At 47.7% G+C, this 12950-nt stretch overlaps 1 protein-coding gene across 1 annotated transcript in view; it reads left to right on the forward strand.

Annotated features, from left to right (window-relative positions):
- LOC132832905 (zinc-binding protein A33-like) overlaps positions 1–11723 on the forward strand; it is a 28161-nt gene extending 16438 nt beyond the window's left edge. Inside the window, exons 4-6 of the mRNA XM_060851141.1 lie at positions 3973–3995; positions 5248–5360; positions 9829–11723. Of these exons, the coding sequence (XP_060707124.1) occupies positions 3973–3995; positions 5248–5360; positions 9829–10385 (693 nt within the window). The 3' untranslated portion in view covers positions 10386–11723. The remainder of the gene's footprint in view (positions 1–3972; positions 3996–5247; positions 5361–9828) is intronic.
- The last annotated feature ends 1227 nt before the right edge of the window (positions 11724–12950 follow it).

A 12950-nucleotide genomic window follows, 5' to 3' on the forward strand; every position in this document is an offset into this window, starting at 1 on the left:
TGGGACAATTTAGCACGGCCAATCCACCCTAACCTACACATCCCTGAACACTACGGTGAAATTTAGCACGGCTAATCCACCCTAACCTACACATCCCTGAACACTATGGGACAATTTAGCATGGCCAATCCACCCTAACCTACACATCCCTGAACACTATGGGACAATTTAGCATGGCAAATCAACCCTAACCTGCACATCCATGAACACTATGGGATAATTTAGCATGGCCAATCAACCCTAAGCTGCACATCCCTGAACACTATGGGATAATTTAGCATTGCCAATCCACCCTAACCTACACATCCCTGAACACTACGGGGAAATTTAGCACGGCCAATCCACCGTAACCTACACATCCCTGAACACTATTGGACAATTTAGCATGGCCAATCCACCCTAACTTGCACATCCATGAACACTATGGGACAATTTAGCATGGCCACTCCACCCTAACCTACACATCCCTGAACACTATGGGACAATTTAGCACGGCCAATCCACCGTAACCTACACATCCCGGAACACTATTGGACAATTTAGCATGGCCAATCCACCCTAACTTGCACATCCATGAACACTATGGGACAATTTAGCATGGCCAATCCACCCTAACCTACACATCCCTGAACACTATGGGACAAATTAGCACGGCCAATCCTCCCTAACCTACACATCCCTGAACACTATGGGACAATTTAGCATGGCCAACCCACCCTAACCTGCACATCCATGAACACTATGGGACAATTTAGCATGGCCAATCCTCCCTAACCTACACATCCCTGAACACTATGGGACAATGTAGCATGGCCAATCCACCCTAACCTACACATCCATGAACACTATGGGACAAATTAGCATGGCCAATCCACCCTAACCTACACATCCCTGTACAGTGTGGGACAATTTAGCATGGCCAATCCACCCTAACCTAGACACCCCTGAACACTATGGGACAAATTAGCATGGCCAATCCACCCTAACCTACACATCCCTGAACACTATGGGACAATGTAGCATGGCCAATCCACCCTAACCTGCACATCCATGAACACTATGGGACAAATTAGCATGGCCAATCCACCCTAACCTACACATCCCTGAACACTATGGGACAATTTAGCATGGCCAATCCACCCTAACCTGCACATCCATGAACACTATGGGACAATTTAGCATGGCCAATCCACCCTAACCTACACATCCCTGAACACTATGGGACAATTTAGCACGGCCAATCCACCCTAACCTAGACACCCCTGAACACTATGGGACAATTTAGCATGGCCAATCCACCCTAACCTACACATCCCTGAACACTATGGGACAATTTAGCATGGCCAATCCACCCTAACCTACACATCCCTGAACACTATGGGACAATTTAGCATGGCCAATCAACCCTAACCTGCACGTCCCTGAACACTATGGGATAATTTAGCATGGCCAATCCACCCTAACCTACACATCCCTGAACACTATGGGACAATTTAGCATGGCCAATCCACCCTAACCTAGACACCCCTGAACACTATGGGACAATTTAGCACGGCCAATCAACCCTAACCTGCACATCCCTGAACACTATGGGACAAATTAGCATGGCCAATCCACCCTAACTTGCACATCCCTGAACACTATGGGACAATTTAGCGTGGCCAATCCACCCTAACCTACACATCCCTGAACACTATGGGACAAATTAGCATGGCCAATCCACCCTAACCTACACATCCCTGAACACTATGGGACAATTTAGCACGGCCAATCCACCCTAACCTAGACACCCCTGAACACTATGGGACAAATTAGCATGGCCAATCCACCCTAACCTGCACATCCCTGAACACTATAGGACAATTTAGCATGGCCAATCCACCCTAACCTAGAAACCCCTGAACACTTTGGGACAAATTAGCATGGCCAATCCACCCTAACCTACACATCCCTGAACACTATGGGACAATTTAGCATGGCCAATCTACCCTAACCTACACATCCCTGAACACTATGGGACAATGTAGCACGGCCAATCCACTCTACCCTACACATCCCTGAACACTATGGGACAAATTAGCATGGCCAATCCACCCTAACCTACACATCCCTGAACACTATGGGACAATTTAGCATGGCCAATCCACCCTAACCTAGACACCCCTGAACACTATGGGACAAATTAGCATGGCCAATCCACCCTAACCTACACATCCCTGAACACTATGGGACAATTAAGCATGGCCAATCTACCCTAACCTACACATCCCTGAACACTATGGGATAATTTAGCACGGCCAATCCACCCTACCCTACACATCCCTGAACACTATGGGACAATTTAGCATGGCCAATCCACCCTACCCTACACATCCCTGAACACTATGGGACAATTTAGCATGGCCAATCCACCCTAACCTACACATCCCTGAACACTATGGGACAATTTAGCACGGCCGATCCACCCTAACCTACACATCCCTGAACACTATGGGACAATTTAGCACGGCCAATCCACCCTAACATGCACATCTTTGGACTGTGAAAGGAAACCAGAGCAGCCGGAGGGAACCCACACAGACACGGGGAGAATGTGCAAACTCCAGCCAGACAGTTGCCCGAGACTGGAATCGAACCCTGTTGCTCTGCTGAACAAGAATACCCTTGTGGCAATGCCAATGGACTCATGACTCTATAACCCTGGCGCTCTTGATTTAAATCCTAACCTGGTAGCTGGTGGCAATTAGAATTCAATCATTTTGAAAACAGTACATTGGTTAGGCCACTGTTGGAATATTACATGCAATTCTGTTCTCCTTCCGACAGGAAGGATGTTGTGAAACTTGAAAGGGCTCAGAAAAGATTTACAAGGATGTTGCCAAGGTTGGAGGATTTGAGCTACAGGGAGAGGCTGAACAGGCTGGGGCTGTTTTCCCTGGAGCGTCGGAGGCTGAGGGGTGACCTTATAGAGGTTTATAAAATTATGAGGGGCATGGATAGGATAAATAGGCAAAGTCTTTTCCCTGGGGTTGGAGAGTCCAGAACTAGAGGGCATAGGTTTAGGGTGAGAGAGGAAAGATATAAAAGGGAGCTAAGGGGCAAATTTTTCATACAGAGGGTGTTATGTGTTTGGAATGAGCTGCCAGAGGAAGTGGTGGAGGCTGGTACAATTGCAACATTGAAGAGGCATTTGGATGGGTATATGAATAGGAAGGGTTTGGAGGGATATGGGCCGGGTACTGGCAGGTGGGACGAGGTTGGGTTGGGATATCTGGTCGGCATGGATGGGTTGGACTGAAGGGTCTGTTTCCATGTTGTACATCTCCATGACTCTCTGACTCTAAAAGAAGAGTTAAAAGCAAACCTAATGGTGACGACTGCCATTTTTGAATCAAAGCTCCTGAATTGCTAATCCCATTTAAAGGAGGAAATCTGGTCAGGCAAGACCCATTAAAACCGGGTTGGCTCTTAACTAATCTCAGAAATGGCCTTCGCAAGATACTCAGACAAAGGGCAGTTAAGGATGGACATTAAATACTGATCCAGATTTTGGGGGGTGGTGGGGCGGGGGGGGGGGGGCGGGGGGGGGGGGGAAGGGGGGGCGTTCCCAGTTAAAAACAAAACACTTCTGGAAAAGTAACATCTAAGCAGAGGAATGATTTCATTGTGTTGGGGTATGTTCCTTTGGGATGGAGGAAGGTGAGGGGAGATTGATTCAAGGTTGATACGTTTATGAGGGGTTTATAGAGTGTCTGGCTGTGCATGAAACAACCGTACATTGAAGAACTTGTGGTATCATCCAATTAACTGACCAAAGACTGTTACCAGGTGGAATGGAGTGATGGGACTGCATGAAACTTGGGTAACGTGTCCCTAATTTCACAATAACGTTTCCATATTACACAGTATGTTAGCAAGCTGCACAATGATTACAGCTTTTTAAAATCAGTATTCCTTCATTTTCTTTTTCAGGAGATCAAAGGCATTCTTCAGAGGTGCGTAAGACATCAGTGAATTTATATTTCTCTCATCATCTTTCACTTTGTCAATATCATCCAACAAAATTCCCCTTCAACAGGGCACTCCTGATGTCTGCTGAACAGGCCATGCAATGGGTTAGATACAGAGTAAATCTCTCTCTCTATACTGTCCCATCGTCAAACACTCCCAGGACAGGGACAGCACGGGGTTGGATACTGAATAAAGCTTCCTCTACGTTGTCCCCATCAAACACTCCCAGGACAGGGACAGCACGGGGTTGGATACTGAGTAAAGCTCCCTCTACACTGTCCCCCAAAAAACACTCCCAGGACAGGGACAGCATGGGGTTAGATAGAGAGTAAAGCTTACTGTACACTGTCCCCCATCAAACACTCCCAGGACAGGGACAGCACAGGGTTAGATACAGGGTAAAGCTCCCTCTTCACTGTCCCCATCAAACACTCCCAGGACAGGGACAGCACGAGGTTAGATACAGAGTAAAGCTCTCTCTACACTGTCCCCATCAAACACTCCCAGGACAGGGACAGCACAGGATTAGATACTGAGGAAAGCTCCCTCAACACTGTCCCCCATCAAACACTCCCAGGACAGGGACAGCACAGGATTAGATACTGAGGAAAGCTCCCTCAACACTGTCCCCATCAAACACTCCCCAGAACAGGGACAGCACGGGGTTAGATACAGAGTAAAGCTCCCTGTACACTGTCCCCATCAAACACTCCCAGGGACAGAGACAGCACGGGGTTAGATACAGAGTAAAGCTCTCTCTACACTGTCCCCCATCAAACCCTCCCAGGACAGGGACAGCACGGGGTTAGCATAAGGTGTTCCCTGCTCTGTCTGGTTTAATGCCCAATAATTGGTGATGGAATGGGCTGGGCATTCTTCCCTTGAACCCTGAGGTTGGAATGGTGTTAATGAGAATGGAGCTATGTCACATCATCGAAAACAGCATTATATATTAACCAATTTCCCAGCATTAATAGAAACACTTTCAATAAACAATTCATGCCTTTTTTTGTCAACTGAAGTTTGTCTGATTTATTATCATCAAAGGAATACATTTGAGAGTGTCATTGAGGTAGTAGTTTGCTGTGGTGTAACATACATTGTGAATCACTGCTTCCCCAACCTGGCTCACGGAACCCATTTGATCCCAACCTGATCAATGCTCATCAAGCGTTTTGTGTTGTCGAGCTGAGGTCTTTTGTGGTTTTTATTGATAAACCTCTGTTTGGTCTCCAGATGTGACTTCGAGACAGAACCTCTTCCAAAGATACCTGAGCTGAGTCTGGGGGAGTTTAATGGACCCCTGCAGTACACAGTATGGAAACAGATGCTCAAGATTATAAGCCCAGGTAATGCTCTCTTCCCTCTTGCCCTTTCCTCCCCTCGCTCTTCTCTTGCTCTTCTTCCTCTCTTCTCTCCTCTCTTCATCTTCTGATTTCTCTCTCTTTTCTCCTCTCTTTCACCTCTCTTCTTTTGTTCTCTCCCCTCTCCGCCTCTCCTCTCTCCTTCCTCTTCGCATCCTCTGTCCTCTTCCACCCTCTGTCATCATCTCCTCTCTCCTTGCTCTGTCTCATCTCTGCTGCTCCTGTTTTTGCTTCACTTCCTACAATCCCCTCCCAATTGCATTAACCTCTCACAAGAAAAGCACTTTAATCACAACTGAGGTAAAGTTAGTCCTCAAAGTGTCAACCAAAATAACTCCACGCCCACCTCCAACTCCACACTCCATTCCCATGAAGATTTGTCATTTATTTGTCACTCTCATGGTGGGGTCGGGGTGGAGTGGCTTGTGGAGGGGTAGCATAGTGGAAATCAAGCCTGACTACTCCCAGATTCATCACCAAATTAAAAACTTTATCAAAGTCACAACGTCCTCAATTTGACTGTTGGATGGTCCCAGGCTATAAGATTCTCTTGCCTAGGATGGGGGAGTCCTGAACTCGGCTAGGAGGCTGAATTCCTGATGAAGGGCGTTTGCTCGAACGTCAACTCTCCTGCTCCTCGGAGCGGTCTGACCTGCTGTGCTTTTCCAGCCCCATATGCTCAGCAAAGAGGTTGAACAGGCTGGGGCTGTTTTCCCTGGAGCGTCGGAGGCTGAGCGGTGACCTTATTAGAGGTTTATAAAATCATGAGGGGGCATGGACAGGATAAATGGACAAAGTCTTTTCCCTGGGGTGGGAGAGTCCAGAACTAGAGGGCGTAGGTTTAGGGTGAGAGGGGAAAGTTAAAGCTGTCCCTTGGGTCCCTTTTATTTCACACAGAGGATGGTGCATGTGTGGAATGAGCTGCCAGGGGAAGTGATGGAGGCTGGAACAATGACAGCATTTAAAAGGCATCTTGGATGGCTGCATGAATAGGAAGGGTTTGGAGGGATATGGGCCAAGTGCTGGCATATTGGACTGCTGGCAGGTTAATTAAGGATATCTGGTCAGCATGGATGAGTTGGACCGAAGGGTCTTGTTCCATACCGTACATATCTGTGACTTTATGTCATCACAAGGATTACTATTCGCTCCAGATAAGTAGATTCTAATCACAAGGAGAAAGTGAGGATCGCAGATGCTGGAGATCAGAGATTCTAACCACAGGTTAACAATTGTAATCTGTTGACATATCTCTAGTTGCTAAAACTAGGTTAGGGTGAATTGGCCACGTTAAATTGCCCAGTGTTCAGGGATGTGTAGGTTAGGGCATTAATCATGGGAAACGTAGAGTTATAGGATAGGAGAATGGGTCTGGGTGGGACACTCTTCAGAGGGCCGGTGTGGACTTGTTTTTAATAGGATCCCTACAGAATGGAAACAGGCCCAACAAGTTTGGCATGGTGGCTCAGCGGTTAGCACTGCTGCCTCACAGCAGCTGGGACCTGGGTTCAATTCTACCCTCGGGCCACTGTCTGTGTAGAGTTTGCACATTCTCTCCGCGTCTGTGTGGGTTTCCTCCGGGTGCTCTGGTTTCCTCCCACAGTCCAAAGATGGGCAGGTTAGAGTGAATTGGCCATGTTAAATTGCCCCATAGTGCCCAGGGACGTGTAGGTTAGGTGCCTTGGTCAGGTGTAAATGTACGATAACAGAGTAAGGGAATGGATCTGGGTGGGTTGCTCTTCGGAGGGTCGGTGTGGACCTGTTGGACCAAAGGGCCCGTTTCTACCCGAGGGATTCCATAAAAACTCCAACCCATCCTGCATAAACTCTCCTAAATACACATACAGATAGAGCAAAGAAACATTGGCATTATGGGTGCAGGGAAAAATAACTGGGGGAAGCAATTCAGCGCTGCCTGTCCATTGAGGTGATCCCTGAGGTGGCCGGGATTTTCTGTTCCTCAACTTCTCTCCTCCAAATCTATCCACTTCTTCACAAGAGGCACACCCAACCTGCCGACTCACTGACTTATTGGTTATATTCCAGTAACCGGCGAGGCAAAATAAACTGACTTTCTTCCAACATGAGACATTTCACTGGAGAGGAAGATTATACGGTCGTGATTGTAATATGGTCAGCTTGTCGAGAATGTGTTCCCTGATCGGGGCCCTTTACCTGATGCAATCAGGGAGCCCTGGCTGACAGACCGAGACTGGAGGGTCAGAGGTGCTGTTTACTCTGGGGGCGGGTCTGCATGTACCTAAAAGGTGACCCGGTGATGGGATACCTGCCTCCCTCTTCATTGGCAGAGAGAGAAAAACACACTCCTGATGAAATTCACTCGTAGCGGTTGTCCTTGTGTTGGGGGATAAGCATTTCTGGCATCATTTCTGTTACTTTGGGATCGAGCGAGTGACATCCGGGGAGAGGGAGTGCCGACAAGGACGATGAGGCCTGCAGCTCCACCGCATTGTTGGGGAATATCTGGGTAAATCCTGGACCCTGTTACACATCGACTCTGGCCACTCTTTGTGGGCTGAATGTTCTCAGTCACTGTGGATGCCCTCACAAAGTGGCCGGACACACATTGAGTTCATCCGTCAGACACAGAGACAGCATGAGAAAATTTACTCGCATGTTTTCGTAATACACAGACCAACCCCCTCCCGGAGTGTCAAACACAGATAACGGGCTATCGTTTAACCAGCAGGGAATTTCCTAAAGCCAAATGGTTTTCAGCATTTAAGGTCAGCTCCATACCGTCCAATATCCAACCGTCTGGCAGAAAGAGCAGCCCAAACTTTGAAGGCAGGGTTAAAGAAACAGCCTCCAGCTTCATGAGATACCAAACTGTCCCAGTCGTCACAGAGTCATAGAGTCATAGAGATGTACAACGTGGAAACAGACCCTTCAGTCCAACCCATCCATGCCGACCAGATATCCCAACCCAATCTAGTCCCACCTGCCAGCACCCGGCCCATATCCCTTTAAATCCTTCCTATTCATATACCCATCCAAATGCCTCTTAAATGTTGCAATTGTTCCAACCTCACCCCTCATGCAAGCACAACTCCAGCAGGGTTGCTAATGGGGAGAAAACTCTGCACCAGGTTAAATCTGATCCTCCTGATCCTGGGGCTGAGGGGGTGGGGGGAGCTGGTGATAGTGAACAGCATCTGCAATGACAATGTCGTACACAAGGCTCCTCTAAGTAAGAGACAGTTTATTTCAGGGGATGATGTTTAGTGTCAAACTTTTGTAACAGCCCTTCATGGGTAAGAGGTGTGGTCAATGCTAGGTCAGGTCCAGTGATGTGTACAGTTCAGGGAGGTGTGATGGTCCTAAACCAACATGTGAACCATATGGAAGCCTGAAACTCTCAAACATGCCCAGCTCCTCGACCGTCTTTCTGCATGTTCTGGAACCCATGGGTTCCCACTCTCTGACAAGACTTGTAATACCTCAAAATCTGAGATGAACACAGTGAAGGTCACCATCTCAGTGCCCTTGTCACTTGAAGGGGAACTTGAAAGTAGTTAAGATGCTCCGGGTGCAAGAGGTGAGCTCCTGTGCTTTATGTGCTGCCTGTATCAGGGGCCAATTTGGCGGAACCTGGCCCAATGCTTAAATACTCCAGGAGGAGCTACAGTAAAAAAGGAATGGCCTATATTTTCTGAGTTAGAGGGGGAGGCATGTAGAGATGGTAATGAGGTCAGCCAGGTGGACCTCATAGAATATGAGTTCCCTGATTGGGGCTGTTAATCATGGAGCCCTGGTGGATGGGAATGTCAGGGGTTCTGTTCACTCTGAGAGCTTGCTCTGAGAGAGCTGGATCAGTGTCAAGGACTCTCCACAGGCAAATAAAGGATGACTTGGTGATGGGATACCAGCCTCTTGCGGAATTATTTCACATACCGTCTACCTCTTGCAGCAATTTGAAGGGTCCTTCCAGTATCGTTCTCACCTACAAGCTTGTCCAGCTACTCAGGAGCCAATCAGAGGGTTGTTCTCAGGCTGGTGGCCTTTGTCATCAGAATTGGTCACAACCTCATGAACCAATCAGCAACTTGTTGCTGGCCGAACTTTACATTGTACAGGCAGCCTCATGGAATTAGATTCACCCCCCCCCCCACCCCCCCACCCCATACTGCGTAGATAAAGCAGCAGTGTAAACATGACTCACAATGAGTTTCTCAGCAATTGGCTTTTTTAGATAGGCAGCCATTCCTTCGACAATTTTTGGTTAACAAAATAGTCCTTTTCCCATTTCCATCTGCAACTGAAAAATACAGAAAGTTAAAAGATACATGTCTATAAAAACATCTAAAATGGCTCTGACACTCCTGTTAACCCTTTTGCCGATTCGCAGCTTCGGATGAACTCTTGAGATGTATCTCGTCCGTTCATGCTTTGATCGCACCTTGAAGATGATCTGTTTCTCTCTCGATTGCAGTTCCTGCCTCTTTGACACTGGACCCGGAGTCAGCGAGCGCGGACCTTGTCCTCTCCAAGGACCAGACGAGAGTGAAGGGCCGCTTCAAGCTGAAAGACTGGCCATACGGCCCCAGGACCTACCCCGCAGTGCCACGCAGTCGGAAGCAGTTCAGTAATTACGGCTGTGTGGTCACGCGGGAAGGCTTCACTTCCGGCAAGCACTACTGGGAGGTCAACGTGGAGAGAATGGATGAGTGGATCGTTGGCGTGGTGAGGGAGTCCGTGAACAGGCACGATGCAGTCCCGCTGACGCCTTCAAATGGCTTCTGGACCTTGAGAAAGTGGAACGGAAGTGTCTACGGTCCCGAGCACCCGTGCAGTTTTGACGTAAATCTGAGGAGGGTGGGAGTCTGCGTGGACCACCAGAGAGGGCAGGTGTCCTTTTATAATGGCGATGACATGACACACCTCTGCACCGCAACGGGCCAGTTCAGAGAGAAGATCTACCCTTTCTTCCTGCCTTTTCCACAGACAGTGACGAAGGAGACCCTGAACCTGTTCCACTTGAAACTGTAGCTCAATGGGACACAGACAGTGGCCTGTTCGGAGCATCTCTCCTTCCAGGAATAGGGGAAGCGAATGGAATTTTGGCAGTTACTGCTGAAGGAGTAACAGCAGCTGCAAGGCGAGACTGCCCTTGGAGTATTGTGTACACTTTTGAGCGTGTTACTTGAGAAGGGATGGAGTTGTATTGGAGGTTTTTCAGAGGTGGCCCACGAGATTGACTCCAGAGATGAGGGGTTTATCTTATGAAGAGAGATTGAGCAGTTTAGGTCTAGACTTGCTTGAGTTTAGAAGAATGAGTGGAGATCTAATCGAGGAATATCAGATGCGCGAGGGAATGGACAAAGGAGACACAGAGAAGATGTTTCCTCATGGTGGGCAATGTAGAACGAGGTCATCATTTTAGAGTAAGGGAGGAACAGACGTAAAACTGGGGTGAGGAGAAATTACGTCTCTCAGAGGGGGAGAGCCTTGAATCCGTGGAGTTCACTACCCAAGAGTGTGGCGGATGCTGGAACACTGCGGCAATTTAAGGAGGAGATAAACAGATTTTTAATTTGCAATGGGTTGAAATGTCATGGGCAGCGTGCAGAAAAGTGGAGTTGAGGTCGAGATGAGATCAGCCGCAGTGGAGGAGACCCGAGGGGCTGAATGGTCTACTCCCTGCTCCGAGTTCTCATGCTCCCCGGTCTGACCGTCCGGCAAGTTAATGTCACAGCTCACTTGCCCTGTGCCGAACAGTTCTATCGAGGATGCAATTGGTTTGACTGGCAGGACATTGTTTCTTCAAACTGGAATTCATGTCATGTCATGTTGCTGTGGGCTCGGTGGGTCCCAGTAACTGTGAGAACACAATCTTGTTTATGGGAATCGCAAATATGGACGCTGGAGATCTGAGGCAGAAGCAGAAAGTGCAGGAGAAACTCAGCATCCTGAGAGACGAGAGAGAGAGAGAGAGAGAGAGAGAGAGAGAGGGAAAAACAGAGTCAATGTTTCCAGTCTGGTGGGCCTTGGGTCAGAAGAGTTCTGAGAATCTCCAGCGCTTTCGGTTTTTGACTTGTGTAGAACCTTTCCCAGGCATTTTGTTTGCTGGAGCAATGGACAGCGGTAAATGAGGCTCCAGCTCTCAAGGGAGAAGCTCTTATTCTGACTGATTGCTGGTGGCATTTATTGTCAGGGTGTACACACTGACATTCCACCTGTCTGAGTACCTTCAGGGCTCACCATCCTCAGCCATCAGGTGCCAGAGTGGGTCTTGAACCTGGAATTCCTGGGACACAGGCAGTAAAACAACTCTGCCTGTCACATTTAACACCCCCCCCCCCCCACACACACCACATCTTCCTGCTGCACCACTTTTGCTAAGAATTTGATGTTTTTAATTTCTTTCCAATAAAAATGATTGAAGTTTTTGCTTGGTTATACATAAATTACTGCAACTCGTCAAAGAGTTTCAGCTCACGACCATCAAAATAAGTGCACCATAAAATGGACTGTTCACATCATGGTGATGTCAACAGTATTGCCCCTCTCTCATTACAGAGAGAGATGCTACTGGTTGTGAGTTTGAATTGAGGGTCACTGCACCTCAGGCGAGGGAAGAGATTGAGGAGTAGAAGTCTCTCATGGTAATCTCAGCTGGTTGTGGGAAGTGGACTGACACTGCTAGGATCCAGCCCAACTGAGCACCATTCAAGTTGCAAGATTTCAGATGAATCATTTTCAGTTGTTCCTTCCACACATTTTGTCGTACCCCAGACTTCTGCTTTGTAGATGGTAAGCAGGCTTTGAGGGTTCAGGAGGTGAGTTGTTCCCCACATGATTTCTAGCCTCTGACCCTCTCTTGAAACCAGTTGAGGTGTGTATATGGTGTGTCCCACTGAATTTCAGGTCAATGGTAATCCCTAGGATATTGATCGTGTGATTGTAGCGATGATAATGCTGCTGAATGTCAAAGGGATTGGCAAGATACTTGCTTACTGGAGATGATCATTGCCTGGCATTTGTCTGGCACAACAATTACTTGAAAAGTGTGGTGCTGAACAACTGCAGCAGGCCAGGCAACATCCGAGGAGCAGGAGAATCAACGTTTCGGGCATAAACCCTTTTTCTCCTGCTCCTCGGATGCTGCCTGACCTGCTGCGCTTTTCCAGCACCACACTTTTCAACTCTGGTCTCCAGCATCTGCAGTCTTCACTTTCTCCACAATGATTACTTGCGAGTTGTCATCCTAAGCCTGGGTATTGTCTATATCTTATTGCATTTCAACATGAGCTGCTTCAGTAACCAAAGAGTCATGATTGGGACTGAACATTGAGCACCCCAATAGGGTACGGTACAGAGTCCACTTTTGTTTGTCATTTATAAAGATTTCCATTTATAATAAAAACTGTAGATGTAGATGTAAAAAACATGGTTCAAAAGCTTTTTGTATGACTTACAATTTAATGTAAGTGAAGAAGGTCATCTGAGCTTACAAAGAGACCTTGATCAATTAGATCAATGGGCCGAAGATGGAGTTTAATTTGGATAAATGTGAAGTATTGCATTTTTGATAAAACAAGCAAATACATCACT

Source organism: Hemiscyllium ocellatum, chromosome 35, assembly GCF_020745735.1.
Source record: "Hemiscyllium ocellatum isolate sHemOce1 chromosome 35, sHemOce1.pat.X.cur, whole genome shotgun sequence".
Lineage (NCBI taxonomy): Eukaryota > Metazoa > Chordata > Chondrichthyes > Orectolobiformes > Hemiscylliidae > Hemiscyllium > Hemiscyllium ocellatum.